General features: G+C 41.7%; 1 protein-coding gene across 1 annotated transcript in view; it reads left to right on the top strand.

Annotated features, from left to right (window-relative positions):
• The first annotated feature begins 4,941 nt into the window (after positions 1-4,941).
• Positions 4,942-26,502, top strand: part of MOB2 (MOB kinase activator 2) — a 110,537-nt gene continuing 88,976 nt past the window's right edge. The window contains exon 1 of the mRNA XM_048948893.1: positions 4,942-5,108. Within this exon, the coding sequence (XP_048804850.1) occupies positions 5,092-5,108 (17 nt within the window). The 5' untranslated portion in view covers positions 4,942-5,091. The remainder of the gene's footprint in view (positions 5,109-26,502) is intronic.

A 26,502-nucleotide genomic window follows, 5' to 3' on the forward strand; every position in this document is an offset into this window, starting at 1 on the left:
AATGAAAGAGCAACCGTGTTAACAAAAGCTCCTTTTTGAGCACTGTGGGACACCGAATGCTTTCAGGCAGCCCCAGAGAGCTTTCACTTGGGATTGGCCTCCCCTCCACATCCCCCTACTTCTTCCCCTTTTATTTTTAGCACAAAGCATGAAGCAAGAAGAGGCTTGTACTTCAAGGCACACTGCTTGCAATGTTCTCGTCACATTTGCCATCTCATCTCCAGATATGGGACCAGAACTTCCCATGCTTTTGAGTTAGTAACTCTCTTCGTGTTTTTGGTTTCTTTTTGCTTGGTTGGTTGGCTGGTTGTTGTTGTTGTTGTTGACTTTATTTTTTTTTTTTTCAGCGAATGGAGCCTGCCATCCAGCTGAGGTCTTTACCTGACATTGCAAATAGGCATTAATTATAACCGACCACTTTCTATTTTTGTTTTTCCTCAGATTTTAATTGTGTGAGATGAGAGAGAAGAAAAATGGTAGCAAGCAGAGGAAGCCTGAGAAAGAGGGAGAGGAGGAATCATCACTATTGCATTTAATCAGTGATAAGAATGGCTGCTGAGCTGGAGTGAGTGGTTTCCAAGTGCAGTGGGAGCCAGCTTCAATTTCACAGCATAATCTTTCCTGCGGCCTTAAAATAACTTCTCCCTGCCCCCAGGGTATCACAGGAGCTGGAGAGCCATGTGTGCCCCTTCTCTGCACAGCTCTGCATTCAGCAATGCCTTATCTCTGTCTGGGGGCTGTTTGGAGAGCGGTGGCATCGCATGTGTCACACCGAGGCACAAAGCCCTGGAACAGAAAAGGGACATTTTTCAGACCTGTGGTCTCCCCAGGAGGGCAGCAGGCTGGGCAGAGCTGACTGTTTGAGCTCATGTTTGGTGCCAGCAAAAGAGCAGTTTACCCAAAGTGCTCCACAGAGATGGGACCTCTTTATTGTCAGGGGCTAATTGCTCATGTGAGATGTACTTACAGAAGAAGCTGTTTGTGCAGAGTGGTAGACAAACAGACTCCTGTTCTGCCAGGCACCCTTTGTAATCAGAGGGGGCTGGGAATACTTTAGTGCAGTCATGGCAGGCCTCATTTGCACCACCAGCACCAATCCTACACTGGGCTGGATGGTGCTGGGGGTGCTGAGCTCCATCCCATTGCCCAGTTCAGTAGGTGTGGCAGTTCAGAGCAATTTCCCCTCCCTGGATGTATTCAGGGCCAGGTTAGATGGAGCCCAGCGCACCTCATCTGGTGGGAAGCAGCTCTGCCCATGACAAGGGGCTAGGACTGGGTAGGCTATAAGGTCTCTTCCAACCTAAGCTGTTCTGTGATTCTATGATTCCCTGCACTCAGCCCGCTGCCTGCTCATGTACATGGTGTGAACAAGCCACAGCAACCTTGCTGTTCCCATGACTTGCAAATCTAACACTGGGTAAAAGCATTCAGGACTCTGAAGAACAGACTCATGGATGTTCTTCAGCTGTACATCTGCTGCCTGCTGGCTAAAGTACTTTTTTATCAGGTGGAGGCCTAGGGGGAATTTTGCCACTTGTGAGGAAGATCCAGCATTAAGAAAGTAATGCAAACAATTTCTGGCATTGTCTCCATCTCCTAGCACAACCAGTAGGGATGGTTTCCAATTATGTGCCTGCAGGTAACCCACAGCCCATCCACACCAAATGGACATCCTCTCCCTGTGTGAAGATATACCTCCTGTTTCCCACCTTCTGTGCTTTTCTCCGCCCTGTGACAGGTGGTGGGCTGGGATACACTCAGTGAAGAGCTCAGCAGTAAGAAAGAGCAGCATCAACTACAGCAAGCTGTAGAAAAACTGAAAAGTCAATCCTGATATGCTGCTCCTCCTGTTCTTTCAGGAAGAGCCATTATTCCCCAGTTGGAAGAATAGAGAAATATACCTAATTCTGAGCACTCCCAAGCAATGAATGTTTCAGAGCATTTACATGTCAGCTCTCACAAGACGTTTGATGTAGAGGGAAGTGTTTCTTTTTCCAGATGTGGTAACTGAGACATGTGGAAGGTATTGCTAATAATATTTAATTAGTGGAAAAAAAAACATAGAAAACAGTCACCACTGGTCTTGTGCTTGAACATCCACTCATAAGTTGTTCTGTAAAAGAGGAAATGTCCAATACTTCTGTCGTCCTCTGACCAGGAGATGGAGAAAAAATTTACCCAGAGATTTACTTTGTTCAACATCTCTGGGAATGTAGACACCCAAGCACAAACTTTCAGTATTCCTTCCTGAAGTTTTGGCACTCTATAGACATGTAAATACAAGCCCTATTTCCTAGCTAGGTGGGCTCTACACAAATGCATATGCATGTATTTATATATATATATATATATATCAGTCTGGCCTGGTCTTCAGCAGATTGTCTTGTTGTAAGACTATATCTAAAATGTGTTACTATTATTGGCAGCAATCGATATTTAGAATCACTCATAGTGTTTATTTATGAAAAAAAAATCGAATGTTCCAACCAAGAAGAGACGTTGTTATTAATATCTAGCATGATTAATGATCACATTGCAGGCAGGCCCACGCTGTCAGACTCATGCTCTTTGCTTTTTCTAGTGGCTCTGCAGGAATTTGAACCATAACATGTTTCATGCACAGGGACAAAGACGTTTTGTCCCAGGGAAGGAATATGTGGATGTTTTTGATTTAAAGAGCCTGTGCCACATTCAGTATTTCACAAACACACCATTTGGAACCCAAATCCATCACTCTGTCATGTCTTTCACTGAATGTATATTTCCCCCTGTAGCTGAAGTTTTGGATCTGAGCAGCAACCTTTCAGCCTGCTCATCCCTCTCTTATGGATACCAAAGCATCAGCATTGAGGCCTCCTGGCTTACACCAAACATTGGGTTGTGGAGGTGGGACAGGTGTTTCTGATGCAGTATGCCAGCAAATGACCAAAGTTCATTTTCACTCCTTACGCTCCGCTGCCTAAGCTGATGTTTGCACACCTGCACCGTGTGCTTTTGCTTCTGCAGAAGGCAACGGCAACAAAGCCTGGCAGTAAAGTTGACACAGTTGCAGAGAGCCTGGTGCCTTGATTACTTCCTCATAGCCACTCGTCCTTTGCAGCACCGCTTTATTACTTGCTGGGTGAAGAAGCCAACTGCCAACAAAAGCCAAAACTAACATGCAAGTCAGCTATATATGGAAGACTGTGTCTGAGCTGCTATCGAATATCACACTTTGTACAAAATCTGGTCACGAGAATTGCAGGAGGGAAAAATAAGGAAATAAACCTTCAGGACAGCTATTCCATTAGCCACGCTGAGCCACCTCGGGGACTGCAGCATTGCTCTTCAGGACAGACAGAAGAGTCCTTGGGTAGGCTGGGACATCCTTGCTATCCTGTATTTTCCCTTCCTATCACATCTATATGTCAAGCACCAGCTCTCATTAAACATCTTATATTTGTGCTGTGCTAGCACTTGCAAGCCTGTTACTCTGAAAAGGACCATCCTTTGCTACAATGTGTAATATAGTGTCTAGCACAAGCGAGTCCCACAGCCTATGAGGCTAGACATTGACAAAGAATTAATGGCTGCAAAGCATTTTTTGGAGGGTTTAGAAACAGGAGGGGAATTACAGCACAGACACTGGAAAAACCACTGCTCCTCAGCTGACACATCTCTGCATTTCAGAGATGCTGATGGAGATGTCTCTACACAGAGGTGCTGATGGAGAGAAGTCTCAACAGGGAAGAACATGAAACACTGGGTCTGCCAGAGGGATTCCTGGGCTTTTCAGTGGCCAAATGGAAAAACAAAAGAAGCAGTAGCTGTAATATCTGTAATATCAATTTGGCAACTGATAAAAACTATAAAATAATAATCATAAGTGAGATATACACAAATGCCTCATGACATTGCAAAGTATGATAGAAAAGATTAATAAAATAGATGTCAGCTTTCTGAATTGCTATTGAAGCATTAATTCCCCCCGTGCCAGTTGCTGTATGTTTTCCTTGATACAATCAGGAGGAAAACATCTAATCTGACATGACAAACTCATTGTATTAGGAGCCATTTCTGCTTTAAAACATGTGTCATATGACTAAACACACTGCTCAGGGTACAATGCACCCCTCAGTAAAATCGGGCAGAGCTCATCCTTAAATGCCCTGCCAAAAATATTCCCAACAAAGGCCAACAAGAAAACATAATTCAAATGAGGGACATCTGTTCCCTAATGTTTGCAGATAATGACTGGATCAAGTGTCTGCATAAAGGATAATTATTTTCTGCAGATGGTTTGATCTGATATTTTAAACATTGCGCGAGGACTTTGTCCCAGCCGCTCTGCAAAGTGTGCAGGGTTTTCCTGGCGTGAGACTTCTTTCCCATCCTCTGATTTTATAAATGCAAAGGGAACAAAAATTATGAAAGTTAAATTAAAAAAAAAATAATAAAAAAATAAAGCATGTATGTGTCGTGCAGATTTCAAAAGTAATGGCTGATACTCAACCAGCCTCCTGAAGCCGGTGCTCCTCACAGGAAGCAAGAACGATCTGGCAGGGAGTCCAAGGATGCAGCTGTCAGCCACCGTACCGGCAGTTTTTAGTTAACCTGCGTCCCACGTGTGCGATCACCTCCAGATCTGTGAATAGCTCCATTAAAGACCGTGGCAATCGAGAAGGAGGTCATACTTCTGCTTTCGTACACACCGGTTAAGGACTATGGCACTGGAAACGACTCACTTCCACGTTTGGAATGGAAGGGATTTCTCCTCTCAATCAGCGTCACCGACGGCCCAAAGAAAGGCACCGCACTACATTTCCCAGCGTGCCCCGGGAGGCGGCCGGGAACGGGACCGGGAGGGGGAGGGGGCAACTTCCGGGTTGGCCGCCGGCGGGGCGGGGCGAGCGCCGTGTGTTTACTTCCGGCCGCCCGAGTGCGCGAGTGTCAGAGCGAGGAGCCCGGCCGCCTCGCGAGCGGAGCCGCAGCCGGGCAGCGCCCGCCGGGCCGGCAGCCAGCCGCTGGGGCGGGGCGCGTCGGGGCCTCATGAGCGGGCGGTGAGAAGGACGCGGCGGCCGCGGGAGCCACCCGGGGCGGAGGGACCCAGCCATGGACTGGCTCATGGGGTGAGTAGGGCCCCCCGTCTCCTCCCGGTCTCCCCGGCAGCCTTCCTCCGCTGCCGCGGGGCAAGGCGGCAGGAGCAGGGCGGCCGTTGGGCGCGCGCCGCGGGAGGCACCTGGCGGGCGGTGCCGCCGGGAAGAGCTCGGTGCCGCCGGACCGCTCGCAGGGCAGCGCCGCCGAGTGCAGCCCGACGGGTCGCGGGGGAGGAAGAGGTGCGGAGGACTCCGCGTCGGCCGGGAGAAGTAACTTCTCGTGCCTTTTTCGGCCGTGGGAAGGGCGGGTGTCGCGGGACGCCGTGCTTCCTGCTCAGCCTGAAGGGTTGTCTGTGGGGAGGAAGGGGAGAGCTCGGCTGGGATTAAGCCGAACGGGAGCCGCGCCGGGGAGCTTGGATAGCCCGGCTTTAATTGCGCGGAGACGGGGAGGCGGCGCTTTGCTGCCCGTTTTAGGTTTGAGGAGCTCGGTGCGTGCTGCTGGGTGCGCCCCGTTTGGTTATCGCCGGCGTGAGTTTTGCTCGTGACCTGTGCTTAGGTGAACTGTGAATAATTCTGCTTCCAAATCACATGGGCTGTAGCTTTATGCTTCAGCTAAACTAGACTGCTGGTGATTTCTGCTGCCTGTAGGTCCTTTTTTTTATTTATTATTATTATTATTACTACCTTTTTTTTTTCCGGCAATTTAATCCTTTGCTTGAAAGCCATCTTTGTCACCTTGGTTATGTGATGTGCCTGGAAATACGTTGTGCAAACCTCTTCTGTCACAGTTGCTGGATTTGACCTGTTATGAAGGCTGTGTGTGCCTGTGTTGCTTCTGATCTGCAGCAGAAATCTTTGAAAGAACTCTTGAAAGTATGGCACTTGTTAATTATCTTCAAAGCAGGTGTGAAGACTCTGGAAGTTGCTGTCAATACCAGCTCTGCTTGCCTGCAAGCCTGGCCCCTCGATCTGATGGGAATCTAATGGAGGTGCAGCAGGGCTGTTCTCCAGCAGGCTGAGCAGCAGAAGTGCATCACTGGAGATGTGTGAAAGGAGATGTCTCTATGCCATATACCACTATGCTTATCTTGCAGCCCTCTGACCTATACTGTGTTGGCATACTCTCAGTGAAAATATTAGTGTGAGTGACAAGCTGGTTTTGATATTATTTCCATCACAACCACCCAGCACAGGTGGCTTGTTTTCATTTTCTTTGTAGAAGCTAAAGTGTCAGAGCTGTGCTACAATTAGGAAGAAGTCAAACCCAATACTTGGCAAGATGTTTGGATGTCTCAAAATGGCTTAGTTATGCACTGGTACTTATTTTGTGAGAATTACATTGTAAAGCAGAAAGGAATCAAAACAGTTTAAGCCAGCTGTCAAAATGTGAAAATATCACTCTTTCTCATGAAAAAAAAAATATTTTTCAAAGCTGCTATGTAAAGATTAGAATTCCTGCTGTAATTTTTTTTCTTTTCCAAGTGTGTGGATCCATCGTGTTGGAAAAAGGCCTGCCTGTTTTCCCACTGTAGTGAGAATGGATCCTGAGTCACTTGTACATTGTGTGCTCGTTCTCAGCTATTTCCTGATATGTTTCTTGCCTGACCAAACTCACTATTGTCCCACCAGTGTTCTTCCTAAATCTCTGTGAGTTCTGTTTGTGGGTTTCTTTAAGGGATGGGAGATGTAGTGCTGCAGGAAGGGAGAGCGTTGGTATTTTGAAGGGAGAAGGAGGCCTGATGGATGTTTTCTTAAGCTGCCTGTTATTCCTGCTGTTAGTAACAAAGTGTAAATGAAAACATCCTTCTTGCTGTTTATTGAGAAAGAAAGTGAGGACACTTTTTCTGTCTCAACAGAAGTATGAGTAATGTTCACTCAGCCTTTCTCCAGTAAAAACTTCAGCGATTCCAGTTACGCGCAAAGGGAAGAGCTGCAGAAATAGTAGGAAAACAAATTGTTCCCAGTAACCACTCAAATCTTGCGACCACTGCTTGTGCTTCAGGAGAGCAAGTCATATTGGTCTGTGTCTTGGTGTTGTCCCTCTTGGTGACAATCACTCTTTGCTAAATGAGCGTTGTCACTACTAAAAGTACCTCGATCTTTCTTATTCCATACTGCTGGAGTTGTGTGCTGATTTGCACTTGCAGTTTCACATGTGCTTGTTCACATGAATCCATCATGTTATCACTTGTGCTTTCTGAATGTTCAGTATAAGAAATGCTGTCTGTATTTTAACTTCATATTACCAAGTTACTAATCTTCAAATGCAAGGGTGTTAAATTAGGCGGCAATAACGAGTTGCTTCTGTTCTAGATCTCTACCCTTCAAGCTTGTGTCGTGTTTATCCTATAGAAGATTTAGAGTGAGATCTGCTTTATTCCTTACTGGTCCTCCCTGCGCTTGTTCTGGAGCGTGGGGGAAGGGTAAGTTCTAATCATACCACAAAGGGCAGCAGCCCAAGTGTCTCTGATCGCCTCAGAGTGCTTAATATACAAAAACGGAAGCTGAAGCTTATAAACAATAGTGAATTTATTATGGATTAACAAGCAGTTATAGGATTATGTGGTCACACAGCAAAACTTCTCAGGGTGCTGTTTTCTGTTTGGTCAAGTGCTTGGAAACCCAGTTAGGCTGAACAAAATGGGGTGCTGGCACGTAAGTAAGATCTCAGCATCAAAATAAACCTGAAGTCTTTTCTCTGCTTGCTTAGTATCTTTCACCTTTCTACTGAGCGTGGCCTTAATAATGATATTGGTGAAAGGCTTTGACCCTTTCACTGCTCTTGAAATATATATTTTTTTTTAAAGATTTTTTTGTTGCATACAGAAAATATTTTCAATGTAATTTACACTAGGGATCAGTATTGCATAAATGTTTTGCTCGCTGACGTCGACAGAGCTCTACGTTGCATTTTGAAAGAGATCACAAACTTTTGTGTTACAAACAGGATTGATCATTCATGAAGTTCAAAGTAGCAACAAGGATGGGTGTTGTTTATTCAGTTATGAAACTTACTCTAATATAGTTTTATAATTTATATTGCAAAGGAATAGGACATGTTAGTGGTACTAGTAATCCTGACATGGCAATGTCTGCATGATTACAGTGTCTGATTCTGTAACAAATTATTCTAATCAAAGGAGTATTGTCTACTGTAATCTTTTTTTTTTTTTAAAGTTACTTTAAGTGTATTTCTAAGTTCCCCTCCCCTCTTTTTATCTATAAACCAGCAGTTACCTGTTAAACCAGAAACATTGTTTTGAGCTACATCTCTACTCTAACGGGAACCATAGAACTGTAACAGTTCAACGTAGTTGTGATGTGAAAGCACGTCTGTAGATGCATCTTGAGCTGGAAAGGAGTTTCTTCTGCAGGGATGAGCTGGAGAGCTTTGTATAGGCAACTGGAGTAGCCTTCTGCATGTAGTCTAGCCTTACAAACAAGGAATACTAGTGAAGGAAAGACAGGAGGGAAGAGTCATCTGTAACTCTTTCCTTTACTTCTATTTCAAAAATGACAAATGGCTTTCTTTCCCAGTTCTTGCTCAAATGGCTCTGAGCACAAGAAAATGTACGTATCCTCTGCCCATAAACTCTTCAGGGAGGATTCTTTGCTGTTGAATGTACATTACCATTCCCTCTGAGTCAGAGCATGGTGTTACTGTAGGATTGGAGTAAGCAGTGACTTGACAAAGGCGTAGAAGGGAAAGGGCTGTGTGCCATAGGGGTTTGTCTGTCTTTGGTGTAAGCTGTAGCCCTTGCTACTCGTAGTGTCACAGCTATCCATGTTGTTACACCATTCACTGCTCAATGATCTGTTCGTTCTTATGTTGCCCTGGAGATGTTTTAAAAAAAAAAAAAAAAAAAAAAAAGCTTCAGAATGATTGAAAGAGATCTTTTCTTCATATCCTGTCCAAACTGCTCCCATATCTTCAGCTTTGAGGGCAGTAAGAAAGCGGTGGCTAAGGAAGATGAGAAAAATACGGGCAGAAGAAAGAAGCAAGCAATTTGTGCCCGAAGAGGGAGGGCACAGACATCTTTGGTCTGCTCAGGTGCTTGGTGGCCTGCTGCCATAGAGTAGTAGGTACAGCTGTAAACTGGAAAGTATCTAATCCAGTGTATCAGCCTTGATACTTGCAAGTTTGTCATGTCAGTTAATCCACTGGAAACACTAAGTATCCAAAGCTGTTTTGTAGTCTTCATTTGACCAGACCACATAGTCGGAAAGTAACTTGTGTTCAAATTCAATCAGTTAGAGTATTTATTATGCTAATAATTTTAATGAGCTGTGCGAGAGGCCTTCTTTTGGTCTGCATACTGGTAGATTTGTCCAGTGTAGAAAGCCTTAACTGTGTGTCAAAGCACTAAAACAGAACTACCAGATCTTCTGTGTCCCAACAAGGATTTTGAAGGCTAGCAGCAAAGCAACGTGTACTGCTGGTTTCTTTGCTGTTTTCCATATTGCATTTATGGCAGTGTCTTCAAAATACTGTCCAGTTCAAGATAGACTCTGGTGAAATATGAGTGATGTTGTGGTACGTCGAAGTCCTGCTATTGAGCTAAAACAGCTGAGGACTAGAGGTGAAAAACACAATGTTCCAGTTCTGAGTCAGTAAAAAAAATCCAATATGCTAATTTACAGCTGTTAGGCTAAATCTTTGTTGCTTTTGAATGGATTGTATTAATTGTAAGGAATGCATCTTGTGGTGGGAACAGAGAGAAATTACGCTGTTTACTTAGCTGTCAGTTTGTCTGCTATATAATGCAGATAAACCAAGGAGAATACTGCTGCCTACATATAACAAAGCTTTGTATGTCAAGGTAGCTGATAATTTTCATTTTAAGTAATGCATGAAACTTTCTTATTATAGCAAGTTGTTCTATAAAAAGGAAAAATGCTGGAAGTTCTTCAGCTGCTGTAACCATACAGAATGCTTCCTCCTTCAGTCTTCTCCAGTGAAGGTCTCCTGCCTTTATAAGGCAGATCTCCCCCCCAGAAGCACTTTTGCAGCCTCCCACCTATCACAGCTGCACCCTGGATATCCATTCTGCTTTTTAACTGACCTCATGACAGGTGTTTCCCCTGCTTTGCATTCCCTGCAAATTCTTGGCTTTGTGGGTTGTTTTCCCTGCTTTGAAGGAGCTGAAAATAACTTGGAACCAGTAAAACAGACACGTCCAGTCCCACCGTGCAGGAAATGTTCACATGTTCCTTATTTATTCCTGCTTATAGGTGTAACATCACTACCTGTGAGTCCCCAGATTGTCCTTCCCAGATAATCTAGGTCTGTCTGTGAGCCATTTGCAGTCAGTTCACTGTGTACCAGTGAGACATCAATATTATTTCCTGTACTCTCACTGTATCTCTGCTCAACCAGAGGTTACCTGTCAAAACAACTCTCATAACATCATCCGCAGATACAAGTTAATATTTGAGGTTCTTTTAATATTCACATAGTATACATGTAATGGTGGAAAGATGGTATTTGATGTCCCTGGAAACTCTTATAATTGTACAAGAGGCATCAGTGGTGGACCAGAGCAGTTTAAACTATTCAGTTGTGCTCTTATGCCTCTGTGGCTCTAAAGGGATTTGAGTGCAGTACTGAGTGTGCTGCTGTTACTTTTCTGCTGTGTTGCAAAACCAATACTAAAAGGTAGCTGCAAAGGCCTTTTCTTGGAAGTGTCCTGGCGTGAGTAGTTATCAATTTCTTGCATTTGTTGGCAGAAATACCAAAGAAAACCTACTTTTTGAAACCTGTGTTACTTTAGCTGACAACAGAACCTGTATCAGTTAGGCAGTTATTTGCCTTTGGTCAGTGCAATGTGTGTGAATCTTGATTTGGATTTATAAAAATATTCTTTTTCCAGCAAGGATTTCATTTAGGGGGAAGGAGAATCAAAATATGGATCTGAAGGATTCTAAATGCTTTTTACATTTTTACAAGGAAACAGTTTCCTTTGTAAAATAATCGTATGTTCAAAAAGGGAAGCAGTACTTCTTCCTAACGTATTCCTGCATGTGTTCTCTGCTGTTATGCTGGCATTGTTATTTGTGAAGGCTGGTAGGCTAAAGATGCTCATCTGGCTGAAAACTAATCTGTATTTTCCCTTCCTATTTTTTCTCTCAAGATTAGTTTTCAGCTAAATGAGTTCCTGTAGCGTGTTTGTGTAGCTGTATGAGTGATGTAAATAGCTCTAGGGAACATAAAGCTTAGGGAGAAGAGGGTTACTTTTCTGTGGCAGCAAGGATTTAAATGAAATGAGCGTAATTGTGCAATAGTGTGATTACTAGGGGTAATTATTCTGTAAATAATTAGTGATTTTTTTCTGAGGATGCATTCAACTTGAACTGTGTGGAGAAACTGCAGAATGTATGAAAATATGAAATGCTCTGACTAGACTGGTATCTTGGAGCAGACATTGGATTCAGAGTTCTTGTCTCAGTATTATGGCTAAATTATAAATATAGCAAACTGGTTAATTAAGCATAATTCAGGCCTCCAAGTCAGTTTTCATTTACATGAGAAAAGCTCTCCCATGATGTGAATGTGAAGATAGTGGAATTTGGGGTGTCTGGCTGAATCCAATCTGATTTGAGGTAGGAAGCCTCACTCTGTATTATGGCCTTATTATACCGTTGCCATATTTCACTGGCAGTTTCCATCTGTTACATCAACTGGATGTGGGCCCAGAGCACACATACATGAAAGAATGAAATTAACGAGAGACTGCAGTTTTTAGATAGCTGTGTATACAAGTTTGAACTTGGTATTGTCAGATCTGTGTATTCTGCAATCCTTGCTGACCTATTAAAGAACTTTAATGTGGGCCTCTGCTAGTGGAATGCTATTGAAGTGATCTTGCATCGGTTTTAATGCACGTTCTAGAAATGGTGATAAGGTTGTGAAACTTGCTTAATGAGTGCAGTTTCCAAATGCCCTCCTTAGTAGTTTTTCCACTGATACTATTCTGCAACGACAGCAGAAATTTGGCCTGCGTGGTCCTTCAGCTGCAGCAAACTTCATAATGAATTATTTTATTCATTTTTGTAGTCGTGATGCTTATGGCATTACTGAATATTGCTACGTCAGTGAGGCTGCCCAGGGAACAACAGTTTTGTGACTGACTGCTTCAGCGTTTGAGAAAGTTGCACTCCAGGAAGCTCCCTGCTCCTCAGACTATGTGCAATAACTTAATATAATTCAATTTCTGAGTTGCAGTGGTGAGTAGAACTGTGAATGGCTGATCAGCTGTACCATTATTTTACCTTTTTTTTTTTTTTTTCTCCCCTCTCAATGGTGACTTTCACTGAAGCTGCTCTTTCAACTGAGAGGAACTGGTCAGGGTGCAGGTTCTTCATTCAACCCACAAAGCTCTGTTTGCACCTGGAAAGAGGGACTACATGAGCACTGAATGCATGCATAAAAAAACAACAGGCAAACAAACCAAGATGTATTTATTCAAGGCCTTGAAGAATGTCAGTCATTTAACTGAAATCAAGACAGGAATCGCTGTCATATATAAAATTTATTTTTCACTCTGAATGTTCAGAGTAAATCCATTAAGCTAAAATGTAAGCTTGCAGCAGAGCATATTCTCCAGCAGCCATCTTTGGTGCTTAGAGCAAAGTCAAAATGATCCAGGCATGGTAACCCAAGCTCTTCTGAATGCATCTGCATGCATTTTTCTTCCACTGTACAGGTTAGAAAGGTGTGCATCAAGTGCTTTTATCGCTAGCGTTCATTGAGTGTATCATGGCTATTCCTTCTCTACTCTGAAACGTATCAGCAGTTGGCACTTTCCCTTGGGGGATTTCCTGATATTTGAACATAAACTACAGAGCTTGTGTGAAACAGGTTGTGTAGGGGCAGCTTTGAGATTGTGGGGTTTTTAACTGCTTAATTTCACAACCTTAATGGTCATTTATTGTAAAATTTTGTGGCTTATAGATCACCTCTCTTGGATATGGTGCTTCTTAAAACAGCAGGGGGTTGTTCAGGAATGGCGTGGTTACACTGAGCGTTTCTTAACAGGTTGTGCAAAACTGGATAGAGTTGTTGCTTTTACAGCAGAGTGTTTTGTGTCTGCTTTGCAGATGAGGCTACTCAGGTTACAGGGTTAACTCTGTGGTTTCAGGTTTGTGTCAGGTCTGATAAATTAGAAGTAGCTTTCTCTTCAGTCAGTCTTCTCTCTGAGGATAGGTAGGTGTTCCTGGAACTGCAGTCTGTAACAGGCATGATTGCCATGTCTTACTGAATGCTACTGTGACTGCTATCCAGTGGTTAGAAGAGGACAGAGGGTTAATAACTTGTTAGGGCAACAGATGTACTTGCAGAAGGAAGAAAAATCTTTAGGGCAGACCTGTACCTCTTGTTTATGTGAGTAGGCTCTCTTGAACAAAACTATGTTAAAACTAGAACTGCATGTTTGCTGGTTAAGTCTCACCTGGTAAGTTAGAAGGAAATGGTATTGTTTATTTTCTTTTTTTTAAAGAGTTGACTAGTCTACATTTGAAAAGCCACTGACAGACACTGATCTTTCCGTTAGTTTATCTGAAATAAATAACTATTATTAGTTAGGTTATCTGAAATGCTTCTAGCAGAGGGAAAAAAGAGGGGAAACTGGAGAATTTGCAGGTTCTGATTTAGGATATCTAGATCCTCAGATAAATTTTATTCCCTCCAATATTTGGTTTTCTTTTGTCTTACAAACCATGCTTTCTTTATATTTTCTATTTGAAGTGTATGTGCTGATGTGCAGTCTTCGGTGTCCCCTTTTTGTTGCAGCAGGGTAGTGTGTTTTTTAAAGCAGCATCAAGCTGATTTTTGAAGTTTGAAAGGAATCTGCCTGAAGAAACAGTCAAAATGATACTGAAGTCTAATGGCTGTTTAGTTCTGTTCAGTTGTAGTCTTAATCTTGCAAGGTAGAGGTCTGCTTTTACCATATCATCTGGCGCAGCAGTTTTTTGCTTTGGTTTATAAGTGCTGTTCAAAATACTGAATGTGGTGGTTTGTGTTCAGATAGCCCCAGCATGTCTGCAATGAGGTTTTCTCTCTTGCCCCACCCTGTTGAATGTGGTTGTACTCGTCCGAGTCACTGGGACCTGTCGAGGCTTGAGCTGGTGGTGTAAGCCCTGATGAGAGCTCCTGTTTGCAAAGGGGCCATTCTGTGCTAATGCTGTCAAATGCAGCCAAGTATTTAGTTTGAAGATTGCAGAGGGTGTGCTTGGTTAACTTCTAAGAAGAATAACCTTCCAGTTTTTACACTGCCGTGTAAGGTTGCTCTCACTGTTGTTTTTAAAGCGCCTTTAAGTGTGTTTCGGGCAGGAAATGCCCAGTCATCCACTAAAACATAGGCAGCTGTTGCTGTATGCAGTGTAACCTTCCAGGTGGGCAAAATGGTATTTATATATTCACAGACCTGCTTTTCCTCATTGTTAATGGAATCGAGATTCTTGTTTAAATTGTGTTCATCTTGGTTGGAGGTGGAGTGAATGCTCACTAAGCCATCTGGTTAGGAATACATGGAATTAATGGAGAAGTATTGTTCTGCAGTTTGTGAAATGCAGGCAGTGTAACATCTACCTTTCAGGGCAAAATTGCTTGCTGGCTTGTTTTTTGTTTTTAGCAGAAGTGTAGGTAGTCTTTTTAAGTAAATGAGAAACTATATTGTATAGCAGATCTATTGAGTTGTCATACATCCTGTTCTGAAAAATGGGTACTTCTATTTTCCAGTTGAAGAAAATCTACTGAGAAGGATGTATCTTTATAATTGTCAGCCTCAGTTGAACGCATTGCTTCTTGTTTGGAGTGTGTATTTCTGAGCCAAGCCAAAATGTGAAATAGAAAGTTGTTAAATATTTCTTTGGGCATAGCAGACTAAGATAACATGAAGGTTGCTTGGCCTCTGAATGACAACTTTTGTGAAGGTTTTAATGTGCTTTAAAAGAATGAATTTGAACAGTATGTTTTAACTTAAACTTTTTGCATGAATGCTTTTCTAGACAGAGTTTGAAATAAATCAAATTCTTGAAGGCAAACCTGGGAGTGCATGGGATGTATCACCAGAGTAATGGTCCACAGCATTGAGAACAGCTTTTTTTTCTTAGAGTGAGCAAATATAATTTGAGCAAAGAGGAAGCAAATATTGGAAGGAGGGAAGTGCTTGTCCATACAATGCACCTTGCTAGCGTGCACATCATCATTTCCCAGTTGGCTGTACAAATAATTATTATTTTCCAGTCTTATGAAGACCTTGATAGTTTTATGAAAATACCGAGAACAGTGATATCTCATGTAGAACAGTTACCTCCAATTAAACTGTAGCACAAAGAATTTGGATCCTGGCTTTTCCAGTTCACAGTTGGATCACGGGCCAATAGGAGCAATTATCATTCATCTGAATAGATGTCTGTGTTGTGTCACAGGTGCCTTTTTTGTGAGTAGGTGCTTGCAGTGTTATTTGTATATCACAGTGTGCTCTCTGCATTGGTGTCTGTTGTGACTTTTAATTGCCTGTGGCCGTGAACTTCATTGCCTTCACTTTAATCCCTATGCCAACAGTTCTTGTCCCATGGCTTGTGTGTAATATATTTAATTGTGGACTTAGCACACTTTCAAGGTGTGGATGTGGTTTCAGCCTGTCACTTTGCAGGCAAAGGTTCTAGTGCTAGTCATGCCAAAAATCAATGCATGCAATTCAGTGATCTCATAAATCAGGCCTAAAGATACCAGTGATCAGTTTCAAAAGAAGAAAGACAAAGGAACGCAGATGTCTCTTTAAGTGATGCTAGACTTGAACTTGAGAGCACCTAGCTACCAAATGAGCATGGCCTTTGTGGTCAGTGCAGTGCCTCACTAAGGAGGAATCTATTTTCTAGAGGGCTTGGTTTGGTAGGCTGATAGAAAAGAAAATGTGACTGGGCTGACATGTGCAACTTTGTGCTAGACTGTGTCCTCTGCCACTTCTTTGAAACTAGACATCAGTAACTTTTTATTTTTATATTGATCAAATATTCCAAAAGTTAGACTACTTGTCTGTTAAGTGAATTGGAAAAGTATGTGAGACTTGGAGGAAGGTGAAGGCTGTTGAAGTGAAGAAACCAGACTGCACATATAAACCAAACCCACCCAGTGATTTTTGTTCCTAGAAAAGTGAAATGCGAAGATACCCTAACTTTTTTTTCTATTCCTCTTAATTCTGCTATTTGCTGTCCTAAATCTTATTCTTTCCTTAAGTGGTACCCAGTTTTACTAGCTGGTTGGAGAGAGTTAATTTCACCTGCTTGGTATTGATTACTGTATGGGAGCTGTCAGGTCAAGGCCTGAACTGATGACTGAGCACCTGGTGAAGGGATGGCTGGCCCAGGAAGCAAACGTTTCCCTGTGCTTCCCACCTGACAGAAAAGGTGGACCCTGGACTCTTTTAAGGGTCAGCCTCCGAAGGGAGCATGTCTCCTGGATGAAGTCTGCTGCCTGAGAATGAGTGTTCCACAGCCAGAGAATCTGGCTCTCATCACCAGCTGGGTGAGTCAACTTTCTTGTATGTGCCTATTGGTATTCCCAATGATACTTTATCTGGCATTGTGAAGAACTTGTCAGAAGCAGTTTTGCTGCTTTGCAGGACAAACGCTTATAAAAATATGTACATGTATGAAATGGGTGGAGTCTGTGATAGCTAAATTAAGGGGGATCATGCATCTTAGCCTTGGAGTTAGGTGCAAAGTATTTTGGAAGGTGGTGCCAAGGTAAGGTCCTCAATACATCTGAGGCTGTCCCTTTACTCTTTTGCTAGTATATACCCAGTTACGTGCACTTCCTTATATGAAAACAAAAGAAAGCAGGACCAAGCAGCAGTGAAAACTACTAATCCAAATGAATGCATGTTCTCACTGGAAGTAGTAATGTGGCTGCTTACAGGAATGATCCCTGTGGTTTGTTTCTCTGGGATCCTTGGAGACTTGCAAATTGGGTGGAGCGCACAGGACATAAAGCAAAAATATTGTGAGAAACCTGTCCAAAAAGGCTAATCTCCAAGGAAGACAGTGGTAACAATGGTTATCACAGAGTCACGAGCTACTTATTAACTGGATGTTGCTAAAACAAATATTATTTTAAAGTGACAGCCGGCCACAAGCATGAAACTATTACTACTTTGTATTCTCATTGTTGATTTGCTTTTCTGCACCCTGTATTTGGAATCTAGGAGTAAAACGCCTGTGTGACTATCACAGCAGGCACTGTCTCAAGCCTTCAAAGAAAGAAGTTTGCTCTTGTTACAAAGTCAATTGAGAAGAACTTCAAATGAACTTTAGGTTTCAAATACATTCTTGTTCCGGTTCATCATATGGGAAAGCAACAGTAAGCTCAAAAATGGAGGGAGAGTCATTGCACAAGTGATTCTACAAGGCATTGAGTAGCTAGCATACTTTGACATTAAAGAACAATTCTGATGTCTTGTGTAATAGCAGAAGTTGAGAATACTAATAGGAAGAATTAGTGTGTACAACATACGGTTAGACTGCAGGTTTTAAATTGTGTGATTCACTGAGGTTAAATAGTGTAATTCTGTAAAGATTAACCATATTAGCATGAGTATCAGCAGTTGTACTAGCTAGGATAATATTGGTTTTAGTCCATGCATCAAAGCAGCGTGCCACAGAGCTGCGGAAAGATTTCTCTTGCGGTATAGAGGTGGCAATTAGCTGTGTTTTGAGAGATTTATGGAGCCTTCTTCAGCACTGCAGTGTTGTATGTTGTCAGAAATTGAACATTGGGCTTGCTAGGCTGTGGCTTTGTATTATGCATGGTGCTGTGATATCCAGAATGTATTTACATAACAGCACAGTAAAGGTTAATCTCTTCAACTTGCAGTCTTCTTTCGTTACAGTGTACAGGAAGTTGAGATACTTGATAAAAATCTAGTCTTTACAGATGGACTAAAATTAAAACTAACTTGTAAAACATTTGTAGTGCTTATTTCTAATGCCTTTTTCCAGAAGTACTGAATGTGTTAGTGATTAAACTCTAAGCTTGAAAAACAGTAAAAGTTACCAATGCAATGCTTTTGCTACTACTTTTGAGGTCAGTGTTTTGTCTGTTTGCACTTCTGTGGCATCTGTGCAGAAAGGTGAAGAAATTGATGTTCAGCCAGGAAAAGAGAAGGCTCTGGGGAGACCTCACTGTGGCCTTCCAGTACTTGAAAGGAGTGTATCAACAGGAGGGGGAATGGCTGTTTATGAGGGTGGATAGTGATAGGACAAGGGGGAATGGTTTTAAACTGAGACAGGGGAGGTTTAGGTTAGATACTAGGAGAAGCTCTTCACACAGAGGGTGGTGACACACTGGAACAGGTTGCCCAAGGAGGCTGTGGATGCCCCATTGCTGGAGGCATGTAAGGGCAGGCTGGATGTGGCTCTGGGCAGCCTGGACTGGTGGTTGGTGACCCTGCACGTAGCAGGGGGTTGGAACTAGATGAGCATTGTGGTCCTTTTCAACCATTCAGACCATTCAATGATTCTATAAAACAAATGGTGCCCAACTTATTTTTTTCCTGGATTCAGCTGTCTTGTTAGGATGCTTCATTCTTGCATTCATTTAGAGGCCCTGAATTACAGCATCTGGTTCGTAAGCATGCTGAAGTCACTCTCTTTGTTGTATTTATTGTTCCCTGTTGTTGAAATGTCACCTTTGGGACCTTGGCTGTCATTAGACACATGTTATAATTATAGGTCATTGTAATGATAAATGCAGTGATAAAGACAAAGAAAGACAAAATCGGTTTTTGGGAGGTAAGATTTGAAGTCTTACAGAATTAGAAATATTCCAGGGTGTAAATATAGAATCATCGTGACATGCTTTTCTTTTATTATTTATTGTTAGGAGTGAAAATACGTCAGCTTTTTCTTTCCTGCCACGAAGAGAAATGAATTAAGATGGAGTCTGTGACATGGGCAAGAGTAGAATGCAGATTTGGAAACAGAGCCACTTGGTTATGTATACAAGCTGCATTACTGTTCTGCTGTGGTTTTTCTAATCTGCAGTTGCTTGCTTTTCTATTATAATGCTTTTTCAGCAACAGATATCTACTCAGATTGAGGATGTGTTTGCAGAGATGCCAGATGGTGCACTGACCTTTGTCTTCTCCACTTGAATCTGTAGTGCTTCTCGAACAGTTTAAATACTTAGAACTTGCATTCTCCTCCTGGATATTCAGAGCTGAAGCTTTATTATGAACTTATGTCAGAATTTGAAGTATTAATTTCAGTCTACAGTAATTTTCTGTATTTTTTTCATTATAATGTTAAGCAGAGTTTGCTATTCACAGTTTTTTCACTAAGAATTGCTTTAGCATCTGGAAACACAGAACAAAAAGAATTGAAGGTGCTTTTCTGAAACGTAATTGCTACTTAAAATTGTTTAAACAGTAATGTGGATACTCTGTCCTTCAAAAGGGGAGTTGGTTTTGGTTTCAGTAGGTGCATGTTTTATTTGTTAGGTTTTTTGCATATGTGCAAGGAAAATCTAAGCATGTGATCTAATTATACATTGTAATTTCAAAGCTTTATGGTTAGTAATGTGCTGGGTTCCTAACCCCATCTTCTGTGTACTCTTAATGGAGGAGAAGTCTTGTTTAGGAGACAGAAATGGTATCTAAGTATATGAAGAAAATGTGATTCTGCTGGGTACTGCAGAGAGTGACATGTAACAGAGCAATACAGTGGGACTTGTTCTGGTATTGTATTCCCCAAAATCTCGGGGGGAAGATTAAGAGCTTTGTGTTGCAGTTAAGTTCTGCCAAGGAGACACCTCTTGTACAGGAAGGGAGCAGATGAGGCTGTAGCAGTAGCTCTTCTGAATCTTTATTATGGAGAGCTGCAAACGCTGTGTCTCCTTCATCCTTTTTCTGCTAGCAAGTCTAAAGTTACCAAAACAAGGCGGTGAAGAAGTTGTTGATTTTTTTTTTTTTTTTTTTTTTTTTTGAATGATTTTGGAAACTGCTCACAAATAGGAGAGAAAAGGGCGAGGGAAGGTTACGAAATAGCGCGTGCTTCCTCTGATGCATTGTGGCTGCAACTTGTATCATACTGAGGTCTATTAGGGAGGTTACAAACATTTTGTCCAAATGGCTCCTTTGGGCATGGCTACCTCAAAGGAGATGCAGTTTTCACAATGGAGAACTACTGCTTTTCCATTGCTTCGGTTTCCAGTAAGCTTACCAAGGACTGTTTTTTCTCACAACGCAGTGCAATGTATTGAAGAGCATAGCTGATGTATGCATGAACTATAAGCCTTTCTAACAACTGAGCTTAAAGAATTTGATTTTCTTTTGTTTTAAATGTTCATCTATGTTACATTATAGCTGTGAGTATTCTCAGTGTTTTAGGTGCTACAGGAATTTGTGTTTTGATGTTGAAGTGACTGCACATAAGCACAGTAGCTTCTGGCTACTTTAGTTCTCATTACTGTACCTGTGATGGAGATAATTTTTGCCCAGTTTCTGACAGGCAAACAGATTTCTTTTGTGCATGTCATTGTCATGGCTTCTTTGTTGCAGCTTGATATTACAAGAACAAAAAGCAAGGGACCCTAGTGAGAATGTTAGGGAGGGATTAACAGAGCCTTGTAGCTATGGAGTTAAGCTGGGTTTCTGTTTTCACTGCCACTGACATCTTGATTTATGCATACTGGGGATGTTTTTAAACACAGAAGCAATAGGAAATAAGGCAGTCTGCTTGTGCTTCCTGCAGGGCTTCTTGGCTTTGCTTTCCGGTTAGACAGCAGCATTCAGAGCATCATCTTGTCATTTCTTCCACTTGCTGCTGTTTATTTGTTTTGCCAGTTACAAGCTCAAACCTGTATGTATCTCTCTTCCTCTTTCTCAGGTTTTCCTTGAAGATGTATGTTGGCAATGTGCATACAAAAAAAATATCTGTGCACATCCTGTTTTCAAACTGTTACTTCATGAAGTTTTGCACTCCTAAGAATGTGGCTTGAAGGATGTCTTGTGCTTGGATCTGACAGTGATGCTAAGGAAATGCCTACCTTAAGTACCATAAGAGTTTCGCATACAGCATGGCAACTTTAATTTATGAATGTATAGCATTTAGAAGCATTTAGTCATAATGCAAATATTACATTGCCTAAATTTTCTTTTATCCTTTCCTCTTCTCTCAGGATATATTTTAAGAAAAAAAGTAGGCTGATAGTGCTTTGCATATTCAAGCTGTCACTATGAAACGCTGCAAGCTTTAATGAATTTCTGCACACACAAAACCTAGCAGCAACCTAGAACAAAAATGTGAATTTCTCCATTCTTCCTGTTACTGGTTATTACAGTTGTGCATATTGCCAAGGTAAGCTGGCCTGCAGTGCTGAGGAGGGTTAGCTGTGCTGTCATTGTAACTAGTGTGAGAACAGCATTCTGAAGTTACCCAAGCACTTCTGAGTGATGGGGGGGCATTATTAGTGATTCTAATATTGTAACAACCTATTGTAACATGCTGAAATATTTGTGTATTTCAACATACGTTGACTAAAATACATTCGTATATTTTTGCTTATGTGTTTGATACAGAAGCAGAATAATTTATAGTAATTAAGTATTACATAAGGATTTTTCACACTGTATCAAAGGAATTCTACTAGAAAGACGACTGGAATTAACCCCTAGCCTTGTCTCAGTGATCTTTAGTATTGCTAATGGAAGTTACTGATTAGGATCTTCCTACTCAAAAATTTCTCATCTCATTTTATAGACGACTGTAGAACAACCTGCTAACTTTTTGTTACCATGCTGATAAAAGTGCTTTAATCTGTATAAAAAGCATGTGAGCATGGAAAATTTCCTGATCCTTCAAGTGTGTGGGGGGGGTTTTTTTTTTTTTTTTTTTGCTACTACTGAAGGAAATTTTCCTGTAGTACTGCAGTGAAATAAAGATTTCATCATTTGACCCTTCCACGGTGTTTCTCGCTCATTTTCAATACTGCACCTAGAATTTGTACTGCGTGTCTGAGAAGCTGTGATCTCTTCTCAAGGTGGTGTGAAATTTAGGTAATTTTTTCTTCTCGAAGTTGCATATACTGAATTAAATTGCAGACATATTGTTGCATAGTTTGCTGTTTGTTTCCTTACCTTTTTTTCCTATTGAGAATATTTTTCACCCTTAGGAGAAGTGGTGCTAAAGTTTGTCACGTATGTATCTGGAAAGTTCCTCTTCCTAATTCCTACCTTTTAAAGTCTTTGTTATGGTTCTAATTAGTAGATGTTAGCATATGTATCAAAATGCAGAATGTTCAAGTTCTTATTTGGAAAATTAAGTGCTAGGTTTATCTCATCCGTCTGTATCATTTGGATTTACATTGAACAAAAACATTAGCACACTGAATTATGGGAACTATAAAATCATGGCACAAAATCAACAGCAATAAAAACCCATGTTATACATGGCTGTTCCTCTTGTAGCATCTGTGCTGCTCTTTGTGACTGTTAATTCCAGCAACCTTCACCACTCTCAATGTGGAGTTAGAAATGTAAAAGCATTGAAATGTTCCTCGGGTATTGAGGAGGGGATAGAGTAGGTGCATCTGTTGGGGTGAAACAAATATGCCTTTACTTTGCTGGTTTTAATGATGTGCCGCCCAACAGATGTGTTGATACAGTCTAATACCTACTGATGGCTGATGCCTCCTATTGCAGCTGACATGGTGAGCTCTGGCAGCACTGGGAGCTGCCCCTGATTGCTGCTGCTGTCGTGCTGGAGAAAGTGAGGAGAGTGCTTGGAAGGTCTTTATGTTGTAGACTTGCTGTAGAAGCCTCGAGTTTGCTACCTTGTTCTGCTCGATCACTCCATATCAAGCTTTTCATTATATGTGACTGTTGGTTTTTTTCTCCAGAAAAGCATTTTAGCAGGAGCCAAAGGATCACAGAAACCATAGAATCGCTCAGGTTGGAAAAGGCTTTAAAGATCAAGTCTAACAGCATCTGAACCATACTACCCTAACTCTAACAACCCTCTGCTAAATCATGTCCCTGAGCACCACATCCAAACGGTTTTTAAATGCATCCAGGGATGGTGACTCAGCCACCTCCTTGGGGAGCCTATTCCAGTGCTTCACAACCCTTTCTGTAAAGAAGTTTTTCCTGCTGTCCAACCTAAGCCACTCCTGGCACAACTTGAGGCCTTTTCCCCTTCTTCTATCACCAATGAGAAGAGAGATGGAAAGGCTCTTGAAGTCTCTTCAATGGAACTTGAGAATGTAGTTTACAAGTGGGGGATAGATCTTAATAAGAAGTACATAGTGATATCCTATAACAGTAATCTTCCCACTACTCCTCTCTCATTTGGCAGTTAAAGTGCTTGAGAGATCTCATTAGGAACAGGATCATGGCAGTGATGCAGATTAGAACAAATGGGAAGATTGCAGCATTTAGGTTTAACTGGGAGCAGCTCCTGATCCGGTTCACTGTAGGGCTTCACAATACCTCTGCCTGGCAGAAGGGCCAGTGTGCCACAAAACAGGGAGGTTCTAGTGACCAGGAGTGGTACAGAAGGGAGCAGGATCAGCTTTGGTGGCAGTAGTGAAGATCTGCTGGCTTCTTTGTGAGGCTTCAGCATTAGATGCAATGGTCCTTCTCAAAAAACTCATGTACTAGATAGGAAGTGAGCCTTTTTTTCCTATTGAGCAGGCTGAATTTGTGTATTTTCAGTTATTTCCTCTGAGGAGTAAATGGGAGATGCAATTGTACAGACATTTGAACAACTCTCAGTGCAGAAGTGTCATTTTAACAGACTATGCTTATTATGTGTTCAGAGGAAGAAAAGTACCTTTGCATCTGATCATACAGTACAATTGAGATGGCAGTCACCCTGCTGTACCCTGCTCTGGTAAATAGAAAAGTACTGGAACAATTGCAGAAGCAAAGTCAGTTCTCAGTTATACTTCTCAGTTTAATTGCTGCAGATCTCAAGAGAGTTTGGGATGGTGGATTGTATGTATGTTTGATTTTCTTAGAAATTGCTGATTAGACTAAGATTTTACAGATTCTGTACTACAGTTTCCATAAATGTAGGGTTTTTTTTTTTTAGCTAAGATTTAGCCATTCCAACCTGATTGTAGTTATTGGAACAGTAGTCCGTATGTCAGCTTATTTCCATTGAAAATAGAGCTTTTTTCATCCAAGTTGCTTTGCTACAACAGTAAAGTGAATGCATTTCAGACATTTGTTGCTTTTGTTCTGTTTCCCACTGTGATAATAGCCAACAAAAAGCTAACCTATAAGTTATGCTTTTCTTGCTGACATAACAATTCCCAGCTGGGATGCAATATATCCCGGGGACAGGAAAGGATTCCCTTTGTGGCTACTGAGATGTAATCATTTGGTTTGATTTCAATAAACAAAGCATATACCCATTGCCAAATGCAGCTTTTACCTATGAAATGCTACTACTGAAGATGTGGCTGTAGAAGAGCAATGTCTTCCCCTCTGTGCCCCAGATGGCAAATTGGTGCTGGTCAGAGAACAAGAGAAGTTACCAAGTAGGATGTGCATTGCTTGCTATCTATTGCCACGTGCTCCCAGCCAAATGCTTTGTGATGTGAAAATCCGGCATATCATTTAGAAATCAGAACCACACTTAACTAATATAAAATGACATGAAGTTCTCAGCTCAAGTCAATTATACCATACAGTTCTTAATTCACTTTCATTGCCAGCTATACTTTCAGTATGACTCACTGAAGATGACTGTAATTTTGTTCAACCTGATGTTACCTAGCTGCTTTTCAGAGCATATTTACCCTTCTGACCAAGTGACTCTGTTCTCTCTTAAAACTTCTGATTTTGTTTATATTCTTCAGGACCGTTTGTGCTCATGGGGTATGATAGACAAGTGTATCGATACACTTGTTACAGGACCAAGAGTGCTGCACTCAGCTTGAATGCTTCAGAGGTCCCTGGTGTATTGTGAATTGCAGCCGTGTGGGTTTATCAGAAGCAGCTGTTTTTGTTCTGTGAACAGATCCATCTGGGCTGGGGGGAGAGAACCGGTGGCTCTTAGAGATTAACTGGTGACAGTTTTGCTTGGGAAGTGTACCAAGTTTTAGCAGAGCTAATGTGACAGAGATAAGAGGTGAAAAGGGACAGGTGAGAAAAACGTGAGCCTTACTAATCTTTGTGTCAGAAGAAGCCTTCAGGATTTGGTTATCTGCACGTGGGTCTAATTGCAACCTCGATTAGAGGAGTGCCTAATGCTTCCTACTGCTGTAAAGATCTGGCTGAGCTGTTTCAGACGTTTGGCCGTACAAGGCCTAGATGAGGAGTCAGAGCAGCTGTGTCCTTGTGCAGGCGAGAGAGAGCTGTCTAGTTTATTGGATTACCTCTTGTCAGATCATGGTCGTGCATGCTTTTTAAATCCCTGAGGGCAGAGAGGGAGTGCCGTAGAAGGGTTGGCTTATTTTAGGTAAACTGATTAAGACCACAGTCTACTTCCATTTTGCCTTTTCTGTTGAGAAATGTTATAATGTTTCATGGGAGTGTAGTGTGAAGTGTTCATGTTGAGTTTTTTTGTGGATAGAAGCTGTGTGGCATGTATGAGCTGAGCAGAGGGTCTGCAGCAGCTTCAGTAATTTCTTCACTTTCTGTTTGATTTCAGGAAGCAGTGGGTGAGTGGGTTTCTCTTTCCCAAAGAGGAAGAAGGTTTCCTGGCTTGGCAGGTTAGATGATGCAGCATTGGCTGGTCTGCGAAGTGTGGGAATAATAGACATATTTGGGGTTCTAAGTTAGATTCAGTGGCAATTAGGAAAAAAATCTCTCTCCACAGGAAAGCATGCAATGTTTGAATGGCTCAGTAGTTGTAGGACAACTCTGTGTTGCAAATAGAAGCCTGTCCTCTGCATGTACTGTGCTTGTGACAGTCAGCTTTATGGCTGTCATGTATGAAAAGATTGATTTTAGGCTGTAGGTTCCACTGGCATAAAGGAGGATAACAGTTTTCTACATTAGTTCTGCCACTATCAGAATATTGCTGCTTGATCAGATTATCATTTTACTCTTGTCATCTTTCAGAGACTATGATAAATCGTAATTTGTAAAAGATGAGAACTAATTCCACTATGATAATAAAACTCCCAGATGTAAGCATGAAACTACAGGGTTTCAGAAGCTGTTCGATATCTGTTTATAGAAGTGAGATGATTCTTTCATTTAAAAACTTAGTTTGAACACTGATCTAAGTGGATTTGAGCTCTTTAAATGTTCTGTATACAACTGTTTCACCTGTTTTCTAGAATGAAGGCTTAATGAGTCCTGTAGCTTAATTGTAAACTTCACAGGCTTTTTCCCTCCTCCTTGCTGCGCTGTGCTCTACCCAGTGTGATTGGGAACATTTTATATAATGGTAATGAACTTGGCAAGGGAAGAGCCTT

The sequence above is a fragment of the Lagopus muta genome, chromosome 6, assembly GCF_023343835.1.
Source record: "Lagopus muta isolate bLagMut1 chromosome 6, bLagMut1 primary, whole genome shotgun sequence".
In the NCBI taxonomy this organism is placed as follows: Eukaryota; Metazoa; Chordata; class Aves; order Galliformes; family Phasianidae; genus Lagopus; species Lagopus muta.